This window comes from Haemorhous mexicanus, chromosome 10, assembly GCF_027477595.1.
Source record: "Haemorhous mexicanus isolate bHaeMex1 chromosome 10, bHaeMex1.pri, whole genome shotgun sequence".
Lineage (NCBI taxonomy): Eukaryota > Metazoa > Chordata > Aves > Passeriformes > Fringillidae > Haemorhous > Haemorhous mexicanus.
In genome coordinates, this window is record NC_082350.1 from 2,834,269 (window position 1) to 2,856,517 (window position 22,249).

General features: G+C 43.0%; 1 protein-coding gene across 1 annotated transcript in view; it reads left to right on the plus strand.

Moving 5' to 3' along the window:
- The window catches only part of LOC132331513 (glypican-5-like), a 369,094-nt gene that overhangs the window by 64,409 nt on the left and 282,436 nt on the right, over positions 1-22,249 (plus strand). The window contains exon 3 of the mRNA XM_059854951.1: positions 20,246-20,940. Coding sequence (XP_059710934.1) covers positions 20,246-20,940 — 695 coding nt within the window. The remainder of the gene's footprint in view (positions 1-20,245; positions 20,941-22,249) is intronic.

The following is a 22,249-nucleotide window of genomic DNA, read 5'->3' on the forward strand; positions in this document are numbered from 1 at the left end:
GATACTGAAGATGTGAGAGGGATGATACATTGCAATTTAATTTTGTCATTATTCTGTGGAGGGAGTGATTGATTGAGGGAGACCCCTGAAACCAACCAGGCAGTGGTGGGGGACAAATTTCAATACTCTTTGTTGGAGGAGGACTTTCCTCTCAGAGCTGCCCTGCTGAAAGGAATGGGATGGTTTCTGTGGCAAGGAAATCAGTCTCTAATTAATTTTTAACTTTGTGCTGTCAGGTTAGTTGAAATGGAAAGCAAGTCCCAGATGCCTGAGAACTCTGGGCTGAGATGTCTGCCAGCATCTCAGGAAATGAAGATTTTTCAAGTTGTATTTGTCACTTACATGCAAACTTCTAAGATCCTGATGGCAGTCCTTGCCCAGAAGTTTTAATAAGCAGTATTTCCAGAGATGCTGTGCTTTTCAGAGCCCAGGGCACTTGGAGAGTTTTGCTATCTGAACTTTTGCACACATACATGTAGCTAAAACACCCCATGTGATATGGACAGATTTTGGAGATGTCCCTGCTGTATTTGAGATACAAATATTACCTGCTGCCTTTATTGCTTCAGTCAGCTGAAGAGTAGGTCTGGTTTATGGAGACTTGCATTTAAACCTGCAGCAAATCTCATACTCACAGAAGAGTTTTACAGTTGAAGTCCAATGTAGATTATACAGAGACAGGAAGAATTAAAGACTGACATTCTTGTGTCCCCTCTTGATTACTAGAACAATGTGAACATTGTTTAAATGTATGGCTGTGATTAAGTATAGAAATTAAAATCTTAGTTTAGGCATGGTAGCTACTTAAGCACCCCACAGCCTGTCAGTGCAAATAGGAACAGCACCCTTTGAGAAAAGGAGCAGAAAGGCAAATGAATCCATATGCTTAAACACAGGGTTCAGGAGGTTATTTGAGCAAAAGAAATTGCTGTCAGAAACTGGAAATCCAACACTAGGGAATCCTAAAGACAGGGGCACAGACCAAAGTGGGCACTGTGAGAAGGAAACTGAAGAGCCTGAAAGGGAATTTGAAGAGCAAAGAGTCAAAGACATAAAAACAAACAAGAAGAAATTCTTGTGGTGTGTTAAAGGCAGGAAGGGCTGTGAGAGATTGGGCAGGTCCCCTGGGCACATTGCCCTATATCCTGGAGCTGTCAGCTGCAGGCCTTCATCAGCTCTGTGTGGGGCAGCTGAGGGCAGCCTTCTGCATCCCTCTCTGCTTTGTGTCCCCACAGTCCATGCCATCCCACCCCAGCTGACCACCAGATCCAGAAATCACTTCTGGGTCCTCCCTGGATATTTCTGTGACATTTAAGCAGCTTTCAGTGAAATCAGATGGCAGATTTTGAGGAGCAGTGGGTGAACATTTTTACATCCCTCAAGGGCCTGCTGTAATACCAGGCAGAAGAAGATGTAGATGGATGTTTATCTTGGCCAGTGGGACAGACTGATTTGCTTTCGTTCTCTGTCTGTGTGGTCAGGATTGGGAAACAAATGCTCAGGTATTGTAGAGAAATTTAAAATGCTTCTGAACCTGCTTGAAGAACCAGCGTTGCCCAAAGTATGTTAAACAACTTCAGATTGCATAAGGCTGGTAAATACTGATTAGCTCTGTCCTGTTCAGAGTCAGATCAAGGGCTCCTGTGAATTTCCCCTTTGCTGAGTGCTCTGCTCCTTTCAATATGTTGAAACTCCCCAAGTGACAAATCTCCAACACCTTGTCTCTAAAGAAATCCAGTCCTCAAGGTCATATCCTCTAAATTTGGAAACCCCTTCACCTGGTGCCACTTTTACTGTAATGGTTTGTGTCTCTTGCTCAGTGTGTGTTTGCTAAATTACTGTTTGGTGTGCTGTCTCTAGCTGTGCCTCACTAAATTACAGTGCAGGCTTTTTAGCATCAGTGAGTTTTCATTTAAGGAGTGCTTTGGCAGTCTCTTGTACTGGGCAGCTCTTGGTTTAACAGAGCTTCCCTCCATCAGGATGGGGTAAAAAAGGTGTTGGGGATGGCATTTCCACAAGGTGGGAGAATTTTTGGTCACAAAGTTGGTTCAGAGCTGTGCCAGGTGAGGTCTAGGCTGGGCATTTTGCATTTCCAGAGCCTGGAATGAGCTTCTGAAGGGTGCTCAGAGCCCCAAGCCTGTCAGTGATTGAAGAGGTGTTGGGACAGTGTCCTCACCAAGCTGGTATAACCTGCTCAGCCCTAAATTGGTCAGGCAGCTGGACTAGATGTAGTCATTGTAGGTCCCTTCTCACTGAAATATTTTATTCTGTAACAGGGAGATGGTTGCTAACATTTCCCAGAGTAAATTAATCAAGTCAACATCTTTTTTCATAATCTTGTGAAGAGTGTCATTATACCAGATTGATCTGAAAGACAAAAGAAAACTCTTCCACGAGCTGACCTTTGTGGAACAAGAAGGCAGCAGATTTATCAGAGGAACAGAAAGGGCCTTACAGAATTCAAATTATTCTGCAAAGTTTAAGGCCCCTTTTTACAAATCCACTTTCTTGGCAGCAAACTGAAGTGAGCACTGAAGTTCTGTGGGGATTTTGTGGATCAAGAACAGCACTGCACAGCTAAGATAAACCTTGCCTATGTAAAAATGCTTTTTTGAACAGGGTCTGAAATGCAGAAATGTGCTTTTCTTCAGGGCCCAGAATTTCTTAGGGGTTATCTGTTACTCTCTTGTTTTCAGCCTGCCTGTAATTTCCTTTTTGGTTGGGTGGTTGTTCCTCTCTTGGTTTCTTTCAGTGCTTCTGAAGGGCTTGATCCCATTTCCAGGGTTACACAGATAAAGTTTCATGCCAAAGGGTCTCTTTTAAAATAAGCAATCAGTTCTAGGGCTTCAGAGAGTAGAATTTAAACAGTTGGAGGTGTCTATTAAATTCAAAAAGACAGAAAAAAAAGTGGAGAATTTACTTGTTCATGAAAATAGCTGAATCTTGACATTTCTCCTGAAACAAAACCAACAAAATTGCTGTCAGAGTATTTCACAGTTACTCTCCCACCACCACCACTTTTTTAAAACTTCATGTTATTTTTTAAATCTGACTAGGTTAGAAATGTGATACCTAAATGAGCAAGGTACAACAAATTATTTATTTTTATTAATTCCATGTGACCTTGAAATGAAGATAAGCATTTTAAGAAGATAATTAAATCCTTCTTAAACTTTGCCTTCTAGTTAAGTATGTTTGCTCCCTGTATTAAGCATTCTTAGTACAGTGTAAATTATGCAAATTTAGGACTGCACTCAGTGATTAAAATCAACTGAGTTTATAGGATAGAAGAGCAAGAGTGACCATACTGTGAAACTCTCTGTCCAGAATTAACTTTTTGGTCTTAATGAGAGAATAAAAGGATTGGCTTAGCTGTGTTAAAAACCCCGTGGTGTTGGAAAGGCAGGACTGTAATGAGAATTAGGAGACTCCTTAAGAATGAAGAGAGGCTGGAGCTTGTCAAAGCTCATGGCACCATTTTGTAGACCATAGTTTTGGTGCTTTAGTTCTGGAAACTTGTTTGCTGGACTTCCTCTGAAGCTCCTGAAAAGGGAAGCTGTGACTTGGAATTCAGGAGAGCATTCCATTTTATTGCTGCAGTCAATCTCAGCGTACTCCTTCGTGCTGGAATACTGCTGGAGCAGAATGCCTAATTTGCTTTCATTACCACATTGATTTATCTGCAGCCTTTATTTCTTCATTAAGTTGTTGAGTCAAAGATTGCAAAACTTTAAACAGAACTATAAAAGCTGCAGGTATTTGAGAGGTTTTTACAATTGCATATTAAAACTTCAGCGTGACAGATGTGATGGATGTTTCGGCCCTCAATTTCAAGTATAATATTTCTGCACTTGAGTTCCCATCACTAATGACCCATGTTTAACCAAAACCCCTCAGTAATTCACAAAATAACCCTAAGCAACAGAGGAAGCAGTGCAATGATTACTTTGATAACACAAGAAAGTGAGAAAGTAGGAGAAGGAAATTAATACATTCCCAAAAAAATCTGCCCTTGAACTCTTCTGGGATGCCAATCCTGAGAGAACTGGCACATGTAGTGGCTAAGCCACTGTCCATCATATTAGAGACATTTTGGCAGTCTGCTGAAGTTCCCACTGACTGGAAAAGGAAAAACCCTGTTTTAGAAAAAAAACCAAGGAAGACTTGGGGAGCTGCAGGCCAGTGATCTCACCTCAAGGTTAGGGCATGAATAAGCAAGCACGAGGTTGCAACGTGCAGCTTGTTGAATAGAAGCAAATTCTGTGATCTTGTGAACCCTGCTCATCTAAAAAGGTGTCTGGGTATGTGTGGCAGTGTTGAAATACAGTGTCACAGGGGTTTTATTTTGATCAAGGACTGTGCAGTTTTCTGCACAGAAATGTCATGTCTTTGGTGTGGTGGGGACATGCCCTGTAAAATGTCTTGTAGCTGGTGTGATTAGAAAAAACTTACCTTTGTGTATTTTCTAAGGAAGGAATTTCAGGAGAAAAATAGGTATTCTGATTGATTAGTGCTAAGGGTCTCATGTGCCTTCCCTCAGGAATAGCTGGAGCTCGTTCTCCACACACATCTGCTCAGCTATCAAATCACCAGCATATGTACTTCTGCCAGCTCTGACCCATGTGTTGAACACATGCCAGTCACTTTACTTGAAGGAATTTGGCAGATAAATTGAGGGGAAACTATTCACCATAAAGAAATATGTGCTCTGTTTTTATAGGATTATTTTAGCTATTGATCCACCTTTAATTTTTTCCATCGAGTGAGGTTCTGTAAGCATGGGAAATTTTTAAAAGCAACACCCTGAATATTTTCCTAAATTGACAGTGATTTGGATTCAGTCTCCATTGAAATCAGCCATGGAAGTCTTGTCCACTGGTTTTCTTCAATAGTCTAGTGAAATTCCTTGTTCAGAGTGGAACGAAAGTCCACGAACAAGGTCAGATTCTCCAAGCAAACATGTCCTTTCAATTACCTTACAGTGCTATGGTATCAAATATGTCTTCAGAGTAATCTACAAGAGGACACAGCCAAAAATAGATGCTGCAGGGGTGGTTTCTGTTTTTCAAGCATTGCATGCCTGTGTCTTTTCTCCAAGGGCAAGACCTCTGCCTTTAATCTTAGATGAGTTCACTGGTTTTGGGGGTGCTGCTGAGGAGCCCAGTGGCTCTCACCCAGCTGCTCTGTGCCACCATGCCAAAGGGTGTTTCCAGTTCAGATTGGAGTGAGGATTCTTCCTGCTGGTCTGTCACTGGTTTTTGTAGATTGAAGTTGTCTAAGGGCCTGAAAAACACAAGAGCCACTTAATTAAATGTTTGCAGAAGATGACTTGTGCAGAAGAGCCTCTGCACTGATCTTAGCCACGGTCCTTTCATCTTTTCCTTAGTTTGCTTTGCCAAGGCTCCACTAGAAGCTGGAGAGGACGGCTGGGTGAAGTGAAAATGAAGGCAGTGTTGGTCAATCCAGAATGAAGAAACAGCAGCAAGGTTTTGTGGGTCCTGCTTTTGGACACATGGGGTACACCGTGGTCGTGCAGGGCTGAGGGAGCTGGGGGTGCTCAGCCTGGAGGAAAGGAGACTCAGAGGTGACCTCATCACTCTGCACAGCTCCTGAAAGGTGGCTGTACTCAGGTGGGGTTGGTCTCTTTTTCCAGGCAACAACCGACAGAAATTTAGGAAGATTTGGGTTGGCTGTTAGGAAAAAGGTTTTTGCTGGTTCTTGGCTTCTTTGTCTGCCTCTGTCAAGGTCGGGATTGAAGGCACTTGAGATGATGGCTCATGTTTAGGCTTAGATATTTATTTTTTCTCACCTGTGTTACAGTCTTTCATCAACAAGGCACAAAATAGCTAACTATCTATTTTTACAAGGTCTTTTAAGGCTGAACCATCCAACTAAGAAATGACACCTACATTATCTTCACTTTTAACCTAATAACCAGTCACTTGAAGTCTGCAATGCAGACTTTTCTGTCCAATTACAAAATGCCACCCAAACCTATGGAGAAGAAGGTGAAGAAGAACAACCAGCCACTGCTCTAAAACCTCCATCTTGCCCCACATATTGCTATATTCTAAAACCTTAAGCTCTAAGTTTTCCACCCTGTGATATTACACACTTCTAATCAGACTACACACCCACAATCTCAGTGCTGTCATTCCATTTTGGAAGCCTTCTCCACGGCCTCAGGTCAAATGCAGTGTTCTCTTGTAGGTCTATGCCCTCCAGCACAGAAAGTTTAAAATTCTTGGCATCCACTATTCCAACAGTTTTTCACAGAAAGAGTGATAAAGTTCTGGAATGGCTGCCCAGGGAGGTGGTGGAGTCACCATCCCTGGGTGTGTTTAACACAGCCTGGATGTGGCACTGGGTGCCAGGGGTGAGTTGAGCTGTTTGGGCTGGGGTGGACTCAATGATATTAAAGGTTTCTTCCAGCCTGGTGGTTCTGTGAGAGCCCTGCTGCTTTCCTGGGCAGCTGAAGGATGTGCCCACACACACTCAGCGTGGGCACAGGGACCAGTGCTGGGGCCAGCTGGCACGGCTGGGCTGGAGAGCCTGCCCTGCTGCTCCCACAGGGCTGCCTCAGTGCTGCTCTCCTCACAGACAGCTTTAGAGTTGGTGAGAAATACAGATTTAATATAGACATTTAAAACTTTTTTAGTCTTATTTATGACCTTACTCTTTAACAGAACTTGGACATAATTTCTTGTATTTCTATGTTAGTACCTAAACAAAAACATGAAAAATAAGCCATGTCCCCCCATATTTCATTTTTGTTAAACTAATCCTGTCTCTTGTAGCTATTTTTTGCTTAGGTTTTTAGAAATAGATCTTAATGGACCACCTAACTAATTCAGCTGGAAATCATGAAATAGTTCATGACCCTATGAAACAAACATATTAGTTTTCCTACTGCCAGTTGAACTCCTTAATCAGAGGGTCGAGAAAATTCTCTCTAGAGACCCCTGTCTTGTTGCTTTGCTGTAAATGAAAAGATTCCCAGAAGAATGAAAAGTCTTCTGCATCTTCCTGCTTTCTCCTTATTAACTCATAAGATGGATTTTTGGTTCTTTCTTCTTAACTACTGCAATTCTTATACTATTTTGTACTTTACTTTCTCAATAGTATTTAATACATCAGATATATGCAAATAAATACCTCAATTTCTGGTATGCCAGAGTTGCTCTGAAGTGTGTTTCTGTAGGTGACATGAACCTGCAGTGCAGCAGTGTTCCAGAGACAAGTTTTAGAGTGTCCTGGGTACCCTGGTTACCTCTGGATTCTAAAGATAGGTTTTGTATTTTATACTTCTCCACAGGTAAGTTCCTGTGCTCGGTGCTTCAGGGATCATTGGTGCCACTGTGCAAATCAAGCAGCTGATGCCTTTTGGGACTACCTAAAAACAGAGGCCAGACAGAATTAAGGCAATAAAAAGCAGATATATTTAATGAAGGGCCTTCAGGTACATTTAGAGCACACAAAGCCCCCCAGGGGCTACCACCCAAAAATGGACCATGGGGTTTCACACTTTTATAAGTTTGGGCCATTTGCACATTGGGGGTTCATCTTCCAGTTCCAGCTTCAGGTAATGAAGCCACGTACCCCCAGTTTGCTCCCCCCAACTCCCTTTTGTTTCCATCTCTCAGGGCCTGGGGCAGTGAGGTGTCCTTGACTGCCAGGCCTGGACAGGAATTGTGTCTGCTCAAAATGGGAAAGCAGCAGCTCACACTCCATATAGAGTTTATGGAGTTTAGAGTTATACACTGAAGAACTGCAGGATTACAAATACATGAAAACTAGAAAAGCTAAACTGCTAAGGCATCCCAACAGAGAGCAGGCTGTCTGCAGAGCTTTGGCAGGGCTGGCTGGCCCCTGGCCAAGCCCCATTGTGTCCCTGTGCAGTGTCTGAGCTCCCAGGGACCACCAGCAGTAAATGCCCTCTCTCTCTCCAGCCATGGCATCTGCTCTCCCTGGTATTAGTACCTGGCACGGGGCACAGTTGGCACAGCTTTTACTTTCTCTATGGTTTTCCGTTTCAGGAAGGCTGCAAAAGCAATTTTTGGCCTTTTTTTGCCTAGTATTTGTGTGAATAGTCTCTCTTCTCAGGCAGTGTAAACCAGCAGTATCAACCAGCAGTTTCTCTACACAGGCACATTTTACTTGTACATGAGCTGTGTCCACAGTTGCATTTTGGATTTTCTGGCCACAGTCCTCTTGCTTGCTCTTGGAAATTTGTGTGTGTATGTCTTACACATGTTGTCATTTGAATGATGTCCTCACCCTTACCTAGGCACAGGTTCCAGTTAAGGGGATTTTTTGCTCCATAAAGGCCCAGAGCATTTGGAGTGCCACGATAAAGGATGTGCTGCCTCAGGCACTCCAGCCAGCCCATACAGCAGGCAGGAATGTGCAGAGATTCTCCCACAAGCCTGGTTCAGTTCTGGAAATTACACTGTTGGCACTAAATAGTTCATTCCAAAGGTCCTTCTGATAAGAGTAGTTTAGGGAGTCCAGTGAGAAGTGATTCCCCTTTGTTCTGTCCAGCAGAGATCACCTGAAAGTTGTAATCCTGGAGATTGCAATATGGGCATTATTTTCATTTATCAGCTACCCCTATGCTGTCACCTGTAGTGCAGTGATTCTCAGCTCTGAAGAACTGCTTAACACATGGAAAAATAAAGACTGTGGAACCCCAGGAAGAACAAGGTAAGGGTTTTGCACCATCTCCCAGCAGCAGTGGCATTTTTGGGTGCCAGAGTGTAACACGTGTCATCCCCAGGAGCAGTGTCACCCCTCTGCTCACCCCAGAATCAGACATGCCCTGGTGGTACCTGGAGCTCCACCCTTCACTGGGTGCTTGGCTACCAACCCTGTCAGCTCTGAGAAATGTGCAGTTATAGCTGAATAAACCACTGTGTATTGAAAATAGGAACAAAGAGTGTGCAGGTCTTTGGTGCTGGAGGTTCTGCTCACTCTAAGGAACCACAGGTGTCTACTCCAAAGAGTACAAACTGAGGGCAGTCCGTTTTTTAGAGCCAGCATTCATCCTGTCTAGGCCCATGCAAGTCTTGGATTGTTAGTCCAACATACTTTTAAAGGCTATGTTTTTATAACAGTGCTAAAATTTGTAGAAGATCCAACCCCACCCCACAGCAAGACTTGCAAAGCCACCAGGGGTTTACCTCATCCCCTGAAGTGATGAGCCATGGTTCATTGCTAAGAAAATACTGCTCAAGCTGTTTCTTTTTACCAGAAAACTTTATTTTATAAGGAAATAGGTTTTCTTCTCAGCTGGTGGTGCATCTTTGCAACAGTACACAGGTGTTTAGCCTCGAAAAGTAAACCTGGATGCTTTTTTGGGGGGCAGAAACTTTGTTCAGTAAACTAATTAGATCAGTCCTAATTCAAGCAATGTAGACTGTTCCCGTGGGTTTGCCTTGAAAGAAAGTGATGGTTCCAAAGTTGTCATTCAGAGCTGTTTTGCAAGTGCTTTGTGCTGGAATCCATCCTGGGAATTCTGTGCTGCTTGCTGTAGCTATGACTTCTGTCATCACTGTCCCTGGAAGTGACTGATCAGATAAATCAGATAACTCTGGCTGTTGAAGCTCCAAATAACTTCAGATGGTTACAGTTGTGTGACCAGCTGGCTACCTACCCATACACAACTGCTTGTGGCTTTCCCCTCTTGGATTGTGAGAAGTGTTTTTTGTAAATCACTTGTCCTTGGAAAGGCAGTGAAGGGTACAGCTGATGTTGTTGAGGCACAGCCGTGGTTCTCTCCTCACTTATCTTGGTGAAAATTCTGTTAAAACTGTGAATTGATATTAAGTAACAGCTGACAGGTTTGAACTTGGCAGATAAGAGTTTTATGAATCATCCTTAGGAGTTCTGTTCTGATGAGAGGGAAATCAGAGCGATAGCCATGGCTCTGTGCCACATCCAGCCATCCTCCTCAGGGCTTTCCCTGCTCTTCTGGATCATCTCACCATGCTGCTGCTAGGTGTCCATCAGCCTGCTACTGCACAAACACTCCCAGAGAACTCCTTGCTTTATTTATCTGTCAGCAGAAGCCCAGTGGTGTCATAAAAGGTTAATTCCACATCTGGTCTCCAGCTTTCTGCCAGCCAGCTGACTTGGTTTTGCTTGAGACTGCTCACTTGGAAAAAAATGTCATTTTACCCTATAATTACAGTGTATAAAATAAATGTACAACTGTACTGAAATGGAGTATACAGAAATAATAAACAGCTAAATTTAATTACCTGCTCATTCATTGTGTTCACCAAAAAGTTTGAAGGTGAAATATGAACAGTTGAAATCAAGCCAGCAAACTGTAACTGATTCTGTGAAGTGTAACAACTTAATTATTTTCTAGAAACTCCTCCATGTAGTGTTTTCTTTAAAAAGGCCAGTTTTGCTTTGGGGCAGCAGAGTGTAAAGCTGTCTCTAGTCTGTTTTTGGCCAATAGTTTTGCAGCTAGTTGGAACCTGTTAAGCATTGCTGATTTGGAAATGATGAAGAAATTATGAAGCCAAGGCCATTAAGTCTGAAGAATATGTGCACTCTGGTTTCCTCTTCCAGCAGTTTGGATACATTGCCCAGCACAGTCTACAGGAACCATTATTTGTGATTTCATTGCAAACTGACCGGAGCAGAACAAGTGATTGTGTTTATTGCTGGCCCATTCTGCTGTCATTAAGGCATCTCCTGGGCTTGTGCATCCACTGCCTGTTTTCTCTTTGCCTCACCAACCTCTGAAGCAGTCAGCCTCTTTTAAACCTGGTGTTATTTCTATTATTGGTAGAATCAAATAATAATAATATCAGAATAACCCGAAGTTCGTGTACGTTGGTGGCACAAAAATGAGCTGCATGTTCACCCCCCTTCTCCCTGTATAAAAATGTAGCATAAACTGCTTAAATTTACAAAAAAGTACAAGAAGAAATAGTAAAAGAAGGAAGTCTCCTGTTATGGAGCAAAGGGTGTGGGTTTGCTGGCTGGGGCAGCAGTCTGTGGGGGGTGATTATTTCCCATATAATTGCAAAGCTGTGCTAAGGCTGCCAGAATAGATTTGTGCATATAAAAGAAGCAGACTAATCTTCATCCCGAGGCAGAAGATGATCCTGTATATTTCCTGTAGCTGCTCTTGGAAGTCAGTCTTCCAGCAGAACATTTGGGAATGAGTTTTCCCAAGTGTCATGGCTTTGCCCACATTCCCAGATTCCAGCAGGGGATCAGCTGCTCTGACCCTCACATTGCATGAGGCTTTCCTGGGGCAAACCCCTGTCCCAGCTCCCAGCACTGGAGGAAAGGCCTGGAAGGGAAGTGTTCTTATGCTCCCAAAGTTTCACTTCTAGAACTTTTTAAAGCCCTTACGACTTCTCATAAGTTTTTAAAAGTTAAAAACAGTATTGAATTACACTTGGAATCAAGCAGTAGCTTAAAGGAGGTAATAGCAGCCTGTAAATAATTCTGCTCATTGATTCCTGGTTAATGAGCAGTGTCCATAGCTGTTGGGTGTGAGCAGAGAAGGAGGCACAGACTGCTTTCCAGCTTGGCAGAAGTTTCAATCAGCAGCTACACAGCAGGGTATTTATCTGATGTTGTCAATGTAGACAAGGGGAGGCTGTTGAATAAAGATCTCACTCCTGTGCACAGTAATGGAAAGCTGCTATTTTTCCCATCTGGTCTATATTGTGAAGGACTGATGAACTCCAAGGTGAGTAAAGGTGAGTAAATTCAAACTTCTTTATCCCCCCTCTTGTCAAAACCGACTTTGCTTGCTTACTTCTGAAACTGTTTTGGCCCTGCCTTGTTAAAAGCAGCTTCAGGAGGTGAGTAGGCAGCAAGAGCTGCTTCTGCTCAGCCCAGATTCTGAGCACTTCCAGGGTTTTCTCTGGCCCAGGTTGCTGGGTTTCCTGCAAGTGCTGGTGATGTGTCAGCCAGGATGTGGTAGACATCATTCTCTCACTAGACATGTTTATTAACATGTGCTTATTAACATGTGTTTATTAGCATGTAATTTCTCATCAGTTTCATCAAGAGCAACTGTGTTTATGTGTAGGAAGACTGCCATTCTAAAACCAGCAAGGCACATGGGAAAGTAGGGTATCAGTAAAGAGCTTTGACCCTGTGTTCTGCAGGAGGATAAATAAGGAAGATAGGGAGGAAACTTTGAAGGCTTGGAAATTTTGCTCCTAGCAAAATGTCACAGAATTGAAATTAAGCTGAAAGTTACATGAAGTTGTTTACAAAAGCAGTTGAATGAATGAATGGATGGATTTTGAGTTCTGTCTTTGCAAACATGACACAATTTCCTTTGCACTTGCATCCTTTTTTAAAGTAATCTGGAAAAAAGGCCAAACCCAACCTCTTGTTCATCTCATTTAATGATGGTTTTTAAGCACTCTTTGTTCATATTCTTTTAAACTTGTTTAGAAATCATCATACACCCAAAAGCAGAGTGATGAATTTCATTATTTGTGCACCATGTAGATGTATGTCTGGGTGTGATTTTTCTGCTTTGTACATTGTTCTCCCTGTAGCACATTGCAAACAGTTTGTACTTAAATTCTACTGCTGCAAAATATTAATATGTTGTTCTTTATTTTGGCAAGCTGTAAAGATGCAGAAATCTTAATGGACGTGAAAGCATGAAAAGGAAGCCATTGTTCAACCAAGGGTAGCTTTCATTCATTCTGGAGCTCTGTAATAAATGCAAGATGTTGAAAGGAAAGGAGCCAAATATTAGTGTGGTCCTGAGAGACCAAACAAATAATGGAGCTACTTAAATTTGTCATTCTTCTTTCGTCATTACAGTCAAAATCTAAAATGTACACAGATGTTATTTCTGTATAGAGCCTGTATAGATAGTTTTGGGTTTGGAGCATTTTTAAATCTTTTTGTGATGTTTATAATGTAAAAGTTTCCTTTTTTTCTTTTTTTAGGGAGCTGGTGGTCTTTTAAATGAAGTCCAGCAGGCAGTGAGTTATGGCAGAGTGCAGGAATCACAGATTCCTTGGAGCTGCTGCTTTAGCAGGGTGGTATTACCTGGTCAGTTCTGTGGGCAAGGTGCCAGCTTGGAGTGGCACACAGAAGTCTGGTGGCAGTGGCAGTGACTTCCCTTTCACACAGGCTTGTTGTGGTTTGCAGTGAGTGTTAGGACTCTGGGCTCAGGCATTAATATCTAAGCCTCAGCTATTCTGGGGCAGAAATAATCCTGTTATTATTGTGGGCAGAAGTATCTGGTGTTTAGGTTGCCTTTGTTTTGCTGAAATTGTTTCCTTGCTAATATTTCTGTGTTGGATCTGTGGAAAGAAAAGAATGTAGGTTTGGGCTAAATCATAATCCAGCAAGGAGGACATTGCTTAACCTTGCCTAATGCTCTCCATCTGAACCCCACAGCTGCTTACAGAATAAGGACCTCAATAGTTTGTGAAGGTCTTTCAGGAGTGAGGAAAGCAAACGAGCCTGCTCTAAGCATGGCTATCATATGTCAGTCCAGATTTTCTTGGAAAGCTCCTATCTGTGTGTGTTCCCTGAGACCACATCTGCTGCCTTCCAAGTAAGAAATCCAGGGCTCATGAGAGGAGGGCAACCCTGAATGCAGGCTCTGACACCAGCTCTGTGCACTCCAGTGAATCCTCTGCTCACATCTTTCCTTGAGCTTGTGTTGCTGTTTGTCTCAGAGCCTGACAAAAGCAAACACACCCAGGAAGATTTTTGTGGCAGAAAGAGTGGCAAATAGATCTGTGGCACTTCTGCATCTTTGGTTTTTGTCTGGAGGATAAGGCTGCAGGAGGAGGGGTGGACGCAGTCTTGGAGAGCTGTTGCTCTTGATTAGACTAAGATAGAGGTGACAGTTTTTAACAGCAGTTAAAAAACTCCAGCAGCTATTCCTGCTGGAAAGAAGTCATGCAGCTTGGTGAATGTGGTGTTTATGTGACATGAGAAACTTAATATCAACCTGGTTTTCCCCAAAAACACCCCCAGGTGGTAGGAAAATAGAGGAGATATTTGGAGAATGCTGGTCCACCAGCACTGAGCAGACTGACACATTCCTCCTGCATTTGTTTCTCCCTGTAGCACTATTCTCTAGCAGAAACACTCCCATCCTTGCAGCATTTTGTGACTTGCAGTGGATTTAAACCAGGATTAAATCCCACTGAAGAAGTCAGCAATGCAAAAGCTGGTGTGAGATACGTCAGGAATTTTTGTGATTCTCATTGCAGGAGGAATTTGAGGTGTAGCTGCTGGCTGAGGAGAAGGGAAGTGTGCTCTGTGTCAGGGTGGGTGTGTTTTCTGTCTTGCTCCAAACCAAGCTGTGCCGTGCTTGGGATGAACAAGCACAAATGCTGTATCTGCAAAGCAGTGTTTGTCCATCTGTGTGGGAATCAAGGGTTTAAACAAACTGAAAGTGTTAAAAAGTTAGCTACATTGAGTAGGGGGGATAGAAACAAGAGTATAGCAAGAAGAGTAGAAATAATAAGGGATAGTTAATTATTAGCAGAAAAAGTAGTTAAGGCTAGGGTTATATATCACTTGCCTGTCTTTACTGTGTTTAAAGAAGCAGGATGGGATGAAGATTTAATTGTGAAAAAGAAGAGGACCGTGGCTGCACCTAGGCCCCGGAACTTGAGCTACTGCCAAGGGGTCCAAAGCCTGCCAGCAAGGCAAAAGTAAAGGGTCACTTCGACCTCAGCAGACCACCTTTCCAGAACCCACTGACCCATTCCAGAACCCAGTGTCCCATTCCAGAACCCACTGACCCATTCCAGAACCCACTGTCCCATTTCTGAACCCACTGACCCATTCCAGAACCCAGTGTCCCACTTCTGAACCCACTGACCCATTCCAGAACCCAGTGTCCCATTCCAGAACCCACTGTCCCATTTCTGAACCCACTGTCCCATTTCTGAACCCACTGACCCATTCCAGAACCCACACACCCCTTTCAAACCAACCTACCCAATTCAATCTTGCAGGAGACTGCACAGGCATAAAAGGAACTTTGGACTCATTTAAATACATTTTAATACAAAGCAGGGATAGGTGGGGTTAGGTAATGAATATATATATGGCATTTTGAGTGATTATGTGAATATGTAAGACTTTTTAGATAAATAGAGAGCCAGAACTTGTGATTTTTTTGCACATGCCTTTGGGAAATTATTCCCCTTGTGCCCAGTGGTGTCAATAAACATACCCCTTTCTGACTTTAACTAGTTGGGGAGTTCTTTACCACGCTTCATGTGTGTGTGTGTCCTGGTTCAGGGCAAATCTGGGAGAGAACCCCCAAAGAAGCTCCTCTAGAAAAGCAGATTCAATCGGCCCCTCCTGCCAACCGGTCTGGGAGAAAATACCTCCTTGGAGAAAAGTGGAAAAAACCTGTTTATGAAACAATAAAACCTAAACAATATTAAACAACAAAAGCCCTTGCTGCTCCAACAGAGATGCCAAACTGAGAAAGTCCCCTCCCCGGGCTGCAGCTCAGCTCTCTCAGTCTCTCATCAGTCCCTCTGTGCTGGAAATGCCGCGGGCCAGGCCCGGCCCGGTGGCCGCAGGTGGAGCTGCCGGTGCTCTGCTGGTGTTCAGTCCAGAGCAGGTTCAAACAGGTCCAAAGAAAAGGGAAAAAAGAAAAACACAGACCAGGGAACTTCTTTGCCTCAGCTAGCTAAACTAACCAAAACAAAGGAGAGCTCTGTCCTGCTGTCTGTGCATCCACAGACAGCACAGTGCAGGAGCAGGAATGTGGAGGAGTGAGTGCAGTGTCTGAAAACAAACTGTGCACTGCTTCTCTCCCCCTTCACTCTCTGGAACAAATCCTTGTAAAAAACGCCAATCACTTGGTTTTAAAATTTTAAAAGTTTAATAGTAATAAAATGGTTATAAAAATAGTAATAAAATTACAGTAATAATTTGGACAACATGAATTAGGACAATAGAAACAAAGAGTTACAGACAGTCCAGGAACCTTTTCTGGGCAGCACAAGCCCAAAAAAGGACACCCGTTAACAAAGGATTAACTCTTTAAAGCAACAGCCTTTTGCATATTCATACACCTCATACATGGTGCATAAATTCCATTCAAACACAGGATTCTGTCTGGTCAGTGTCAGCTTCTTCCTCTGAATCCTGATGGTGCCCTCGAGGCAGGAAGAAGTTTGTTTCTTCTGATAATGGAGCAATAAATTCTTTTTCTCTGAAAGACTGAGGTGTCCTGTGGCTGCTATCTCACTGCAAGTCCTTTCTTTGAAAAAAGTATCCTACATAGCATAGTTCCTATTTTAACATTTTTTATAACCTAAAACTATATTTAACACCCTACTTAAGAGAATTAACACATCATAACTTTCTAACACAACACATACGATATTCATTTTAATATTCGCGAAAAGCCAATCCTAAAATACTCATTTTTCACATCCTAAAGGTGCAGAACTTCTTATTCAGCATAAACAGAAGAGACAATTAGGGATAAAGGAATCATATAGTCAAGCCAGGACAGTGTGTCAGACTGAGCATAATCCAGTTTGGGTGCATTGAGGGCTGGCAGCAGCTGGAGCCCAGCACAGGGTCGGTGCTGCCACGGGAGCAGCAAACCCAGCGTGGATCTTCTCAGGGCTGGGCTTGTCCCCACAGCTCATTCCAGGAAGTTCCCAGGACAGATGGCAACTTCCAGAGGTGAGCTGGGTTTGAGCAGCTGTGCTGGAGGGTCCGGGCACATCAGTGCTGGAGTCAAGTGACTTCTGACAAGGCTGTGCCACAAACCATTGACAAATAGTTGGCAAATTTTTCATGCCTTGGGGGAATACCCTCCATTGATATCTTTTATTGGGTTCAGCATGATTTATGGAAGGCACAGTAAAAGCAAATTTTTCTTTGTCTTGCTCAGCCAATGGAATAAGAATGTGAAGAAACAATCTTCCAAATCAATGACAACTATCTTCCATTCCTGTGGAATCATTGTAGGAAGGCCTGGTTGTAAAGCTCCCATTGCTGCCACTACAGCATTTATCTGCCGTAAATCATGTAACAGTCTCCATTTCCCCAATTTCTTTTTTATTACAAAAATAGGTATTCCAGGGGCTGAATGATTCTTCAATTTGTCCTGCTTGCAGTTGTTCTGTGACTAATTCTTGCAGGGCAGTAAGGTGCAAGCATATCTGCATGAATTACACTTATTAATTGCATTACCTCTGAGGAATTAATACCAAACTGAGCCCCCTTTCCACTGGAGATCTTGCACAGCCTTCCAGCCAAAGGCGTGATGAATATCATCCATGAGCACACGGTTTGAGCAAAATTCTCCCCGTGGAAGGTGATGCTGCCTTTCCTTAAGTAGTCACCAGTGTGGGCGTTCAAAATTCAAAACTAATTGTCATTTCACTTTTCCTGTAGTCTTAAATCAAAAAGGGATTTTTCAGCAGCATGGGAACAAACCTTGCTCTCCACCTTCCTATTTGCTTTAATACAAGTGGAAGACAAAAAACTTCTAAATTTGATATTTTCATCAAATGTTGGATTATTTCAGGTAAGGCTTATTTCTGTTCAGAATTGATATATTTGCAATATATTCCGTGCTGCTGGTAGGGTTGTGTTGAAGCCAAAGGCAGTGAAAGATGATCAAATAATTCTCCCACTGTATCTTTAGACTTAGAATTCAGCTTTTTGTGAGTTCATAACTTCCAGAAGTTTGCTGTATTTGACAGCATAGATGAGAAGCTGGTCTTGCAGATAGTGGTAAACCTTCCTTGGAGTTTAGAAACTTTGTACAAAGTACCACACAAAGGGGACTAAAAAGCAGATAATTAACCACCTCAGCAGCTCCTGCCCTCTACAGCCACAACTCAAGCTGTTGCCACATCATTTGACTGCATGAAGCCCCTTTAACTAATTTCTGATTTAAAGGTCTAAGAACAGTAATTTGATTGTCTCAAACACCTCTTAATGCCTTAAAAACCTGCCTGTTTCCTTCTGAAATGTAATTACCCTAAGGCACAGGTCACGTTTCGTGTCTGACTGGTGGTTATAGGGAAGCACATGATGCCTTACAGGGGCTTGCAGCACATCTGTAATCACTAGCAGTATTTTTGTGCCATGTTTTTGGTGTGAGGGCTCTTCTTGCAGGAGGAATGAAGCTATTTGTTATCACAGTTTTTCCCTTACGCCATGAAAAATAAATGTCATTATCATATATCATGATTTCATGCTTGTCTCAGAATAATGCAGAATTTTATTGAATAGAATGCAGAATTTTCACAGTTAAGGGGTTTGAAAATAAAATACTACATGGTTTCTAGCCTGCAACTTAGAATCCCAGGAATCTCCTGAAATCTCTTTTTTTGGGATGTATGCTGCCAGTGGATGTTTTGCTCATATGTTTCACTGGGGCTTTTATTGTCTTGGGAAAATAATGACACTAACACATTGAGAAATGAATTTTATTTAGTTTTCAGGTAAGGAGAGTGATGCCTGCAGTTCTGCCTTTATGGGTATGGAAGATAAAGGAAGAGTGTGAGATTGGTGGCATTGTAGACAGCAGCCCCTGCTCCTATAATTTAATTATAAGCTGAATATCTGTAAGGGGCCATGCATAGGGAGGAAACTTAAACACCTGTCTGTATGTTTTGTAATATTTCTATTGAGTTTTTAGTCTGATAAAAATGATGTTTTGGTTTCCTTTAGGAATAAACACATAGAGGTGATGTGGCAAACAAAAACTCCTTTTAACAGTGTGCAGTAGCACACATAGGTTGTGTCAAGATTCCTATCCTGGATCCAATTTTCAGATTTTTTGTCAGCTCTGCTTCAGTCTGAAACTTGGCTAGGTGTTTCTCTGCCAAGGACGTACTGTCATCTTTTTCAAGTGGAGTGTATCTGCTTTCTTAATTTCTAGGATTTTATAAGCCCTTTCAGACTGTTAGCTGCTGTAATCCCAGTGCGAGTGCTGAAGGGATTTTTTGCAGTGTGTGTGTGCAAAATGCAGCAGTGAGATGTGTTACCAGTGTAGTTAAAGCACACTCTGTGCTAAAAGGGATTGCAGTGCTTTTCATGGCAGGAGTCAGCTGCCCAGGGAGCTGTCCCAGGGATGGCACAGTGCAGGCTTTGCTGCAGAACCTTGCCAGGGTGTGCCAGTCTGGAGCTGTGCATTGTGGCTGCTCTTTGTGGGGCTGATGTCTGGGTGAGTTGGGGCTGTGCTGCAGAGCAGGGAATCCCACAGCCATGTTGCCATGAATGGAGAGGGAGGATTAGACCACAACCCCATTATCTGGCCAGGCCTCGGGAGGTGTGGAGTGACAGATCTCCTGCCTCGCCTGGAGCTGCTTGCCACCCAGAGGAGTGCAAGGATGATTTATGTCAGAGGCTTTTTGTTGGAGAGCTGCCAAAGAAAGCAGTGGGAATGGTGTGGATTACTGTCTTCTGTGTCATTAAAAATAATCTGGAAAACTGATCCCTTCCTTGCCCTGTCCATGAATTCTAGCACCCCAGTCAGTGGTTTGGGTGTACAATACTTGCCATGTGCCATTTGAAATGTGTTAACTGTGGAATTCCTTAAATATTATTTTTCCTTAGGCCACTCAGAAATGGTTTAATTAAAGGAGATAATGTTTTCCTGATTTGTTTATTTCACTTAGGTTTTGGGTCATAGTGGACATGATGTCAAGTCTTCCCCAACCACTGGCTGATGTCCAGACATGGCCAATGTTAATGGGGAGAGAATTTATTCACACAGCAATATTCTTTTCCTTCATCTTGGGGTTGTACTTTGCAAGAAGTGCCTCTCAGCCACCTAGTCAAGCACGGTGAAACAAAACCTTCAGCTTCTGTGTGTATTCAGTTGCCTCACAGTTGAGCTGAAGATGCTTTGGAAGTGTACCCAGCTGAACTGCCCAAATGCAGTGTGAGTTCTAAAAACCACCTTACACAGCCCTGGACTGTGCTCCAGCCCTAGCCTGGAATCTGTGTGAGTCCTTGGTAGATCAGGGTCTGGCTAGTGAGAACAGACTCATCTTTTTTTTAAGAAAAATAATTGTTTGTTCAGTGTTGCCTTCATTATGCACAGGCAATACTTGGGGGTCCCTTTAATCACATTACTGCTGAAAGCTGCATTACCTATTATTGCATTGATATTGCAGATTCCACGTAACTATTGATGTTCCTGTTCAGGACAGAGTTAGTCCTGTGACTGAGATTTCAGGTGCCTGCCATTAACCTCTAGTTCTTTCTCTCCCCTGCCCCTTTTTAGAGGCCTTTGAGTCTTTGCTTCGCTTTGCTGAGAACCGCACAAGTTCCCTGTTTGAGACAGCTTACAGACCTATGGCTAAAGAAGCAGCAGAGCCCGTTAAGGAGCTTTTCACAGACATCTCTCTCTACATTCTGGGCGCAGAGACCACCGTGGAAAGTGCAGTTCTGCGGTTCTTTGACAGCCTCTTCCCTCTGGTGTACAGCCGGCTAATAAACCCAGGAATTACAGATCTGTCAGAGGACTACACAGAGTGTCTGCGGCTTACAAGGCAAGACATCAATCCTTTTGGACACTATTCTAAAAACATGGTTACAGAGCTGTCAAAATCTCTTTGGGCCAGCAGGATGCTGAGCCGGGCCCTGAGCCTGGGCATCGAGGTGATCAACAGCACGGAGCACGCGGCTCTGAGCAAGGAGTGCAGCAGGGCCCTGGTGAGGATGCAGTACTGCCCGCACTGCCAGGGGCTGACCCTCATCAGGCCCTGCGTGGGATACTGCCTCAATGTCATGAGGGGCTGCCTGGCCAGCGTGGCAGAGCTGGATGCTCAGTGGAGGGAGTTCATCTCCACGCTGGAATATCTGACTAATGAAATGGCTGCCTCGCAGGAGCTGGAAACGGCCCTGGCGGGGATCTGGAGCTCCATCAACGAGGCCATCCTGCACGCACAGCTCAATGGACCGCAGCTCTCTGCCACAGTAAGTGCTCCCTCATTACCTGGTACTCCCACTTAGCAGTTTCCTCCTTCTGTGGATAAACATTTAAACAAGTTGGTGTTGTCCTTGCAGCAGTTTTTAGTCTTTAACTAGATCCGTGTCTAATAATCCGTGCAGATTTTACAGAGAATTAGGGTGGGGTTCAGTAGAGTCTGCTTTGAAATGAAAGGGTTGGGGGGATTTGTTTCTTTAGAAGGAAGCCAGTAAAGCAGAGAGCTCTGCCTTTGCTGCAGGGTTTTCTAAACAAAAATTGATACTGGATATCAATCAGGTGTTATCCTGGCATGTAATTGTAGCATGTGAGGACATCCCGCAGGATTTGGTATAAGGGTCTAGAAAAGTCACCTTTTAAATAAAGGCAAAAGAATTGGCTTTCACAATTTTACAGTCCCTTTACTTTTCTATTGACTGAGACATCAGGAAGGCAGTACAGGTCTGCAATAAGTGCACCTATCATACAGAAGTTGGGAAAAGAGCGTGAAAAACTTCAGACTTATTTGGCAGCATTTACATAAGTAAAGGATAAAAATGCACTTGAATTGGAAACAGCTTTGTGAGTGGTGTAGATTAAGGGGAAAGAACTAGGGTGGTAGAACTGTCACATAAATAATAGCAGCATATGACTGGCAGGTGTTCTCTGAGGGTGTTGGAGATTAGGATGGAAATTACTGAAATGACTGAGGATGCAGCTGACTGTGTCTGTATGAAGTTAACACAACTGTCAGTGGTAAAAAATGTAGCAGTGTGGCCTTAAGTAGGGTATAAAGACTAATCTAAAAAATGCAGGTAGATCTGCCTGTCTTTAAAGTAAAGGAATTCTTGGAGAGAGCAGAGATGGAAATGCACAAATTTAGATGTACAGTTCTGTGTAGAACTTTGGTCACCACATCGTGTAGGAGAAGGTAGTCTAGAGATTCCACAGAAAGAAGCTGTGGCAGAATCTATTCTAAACAAAGGAAGGTTTTTTTAGTAGGAGAAGAATGATTCTGTGTGATTTTGGAAGGCTGCAAACCTTCCACAAGGTTTGCAACCTTCCACAAGGTTTGCAACCTTCCAAAATCTCTAATATTGCAGCTCCCTTCACTGTAGAACACCTGACAGAGCCATACCTAGAGTCAGTATAATACATAAATTGTAAAAAAAACCCCAACCACTTGTTGTAATCTGAAAGAATTTCACTTGGTATTTTAGTTAAAACTCAGTTCATATTGCCTCACTTTTCCTTTCCTTTTTGTGAATGGCAAACTTGCTAGTTTATCTGACATTCAGAGATGAACATGGAAAGCCTTTA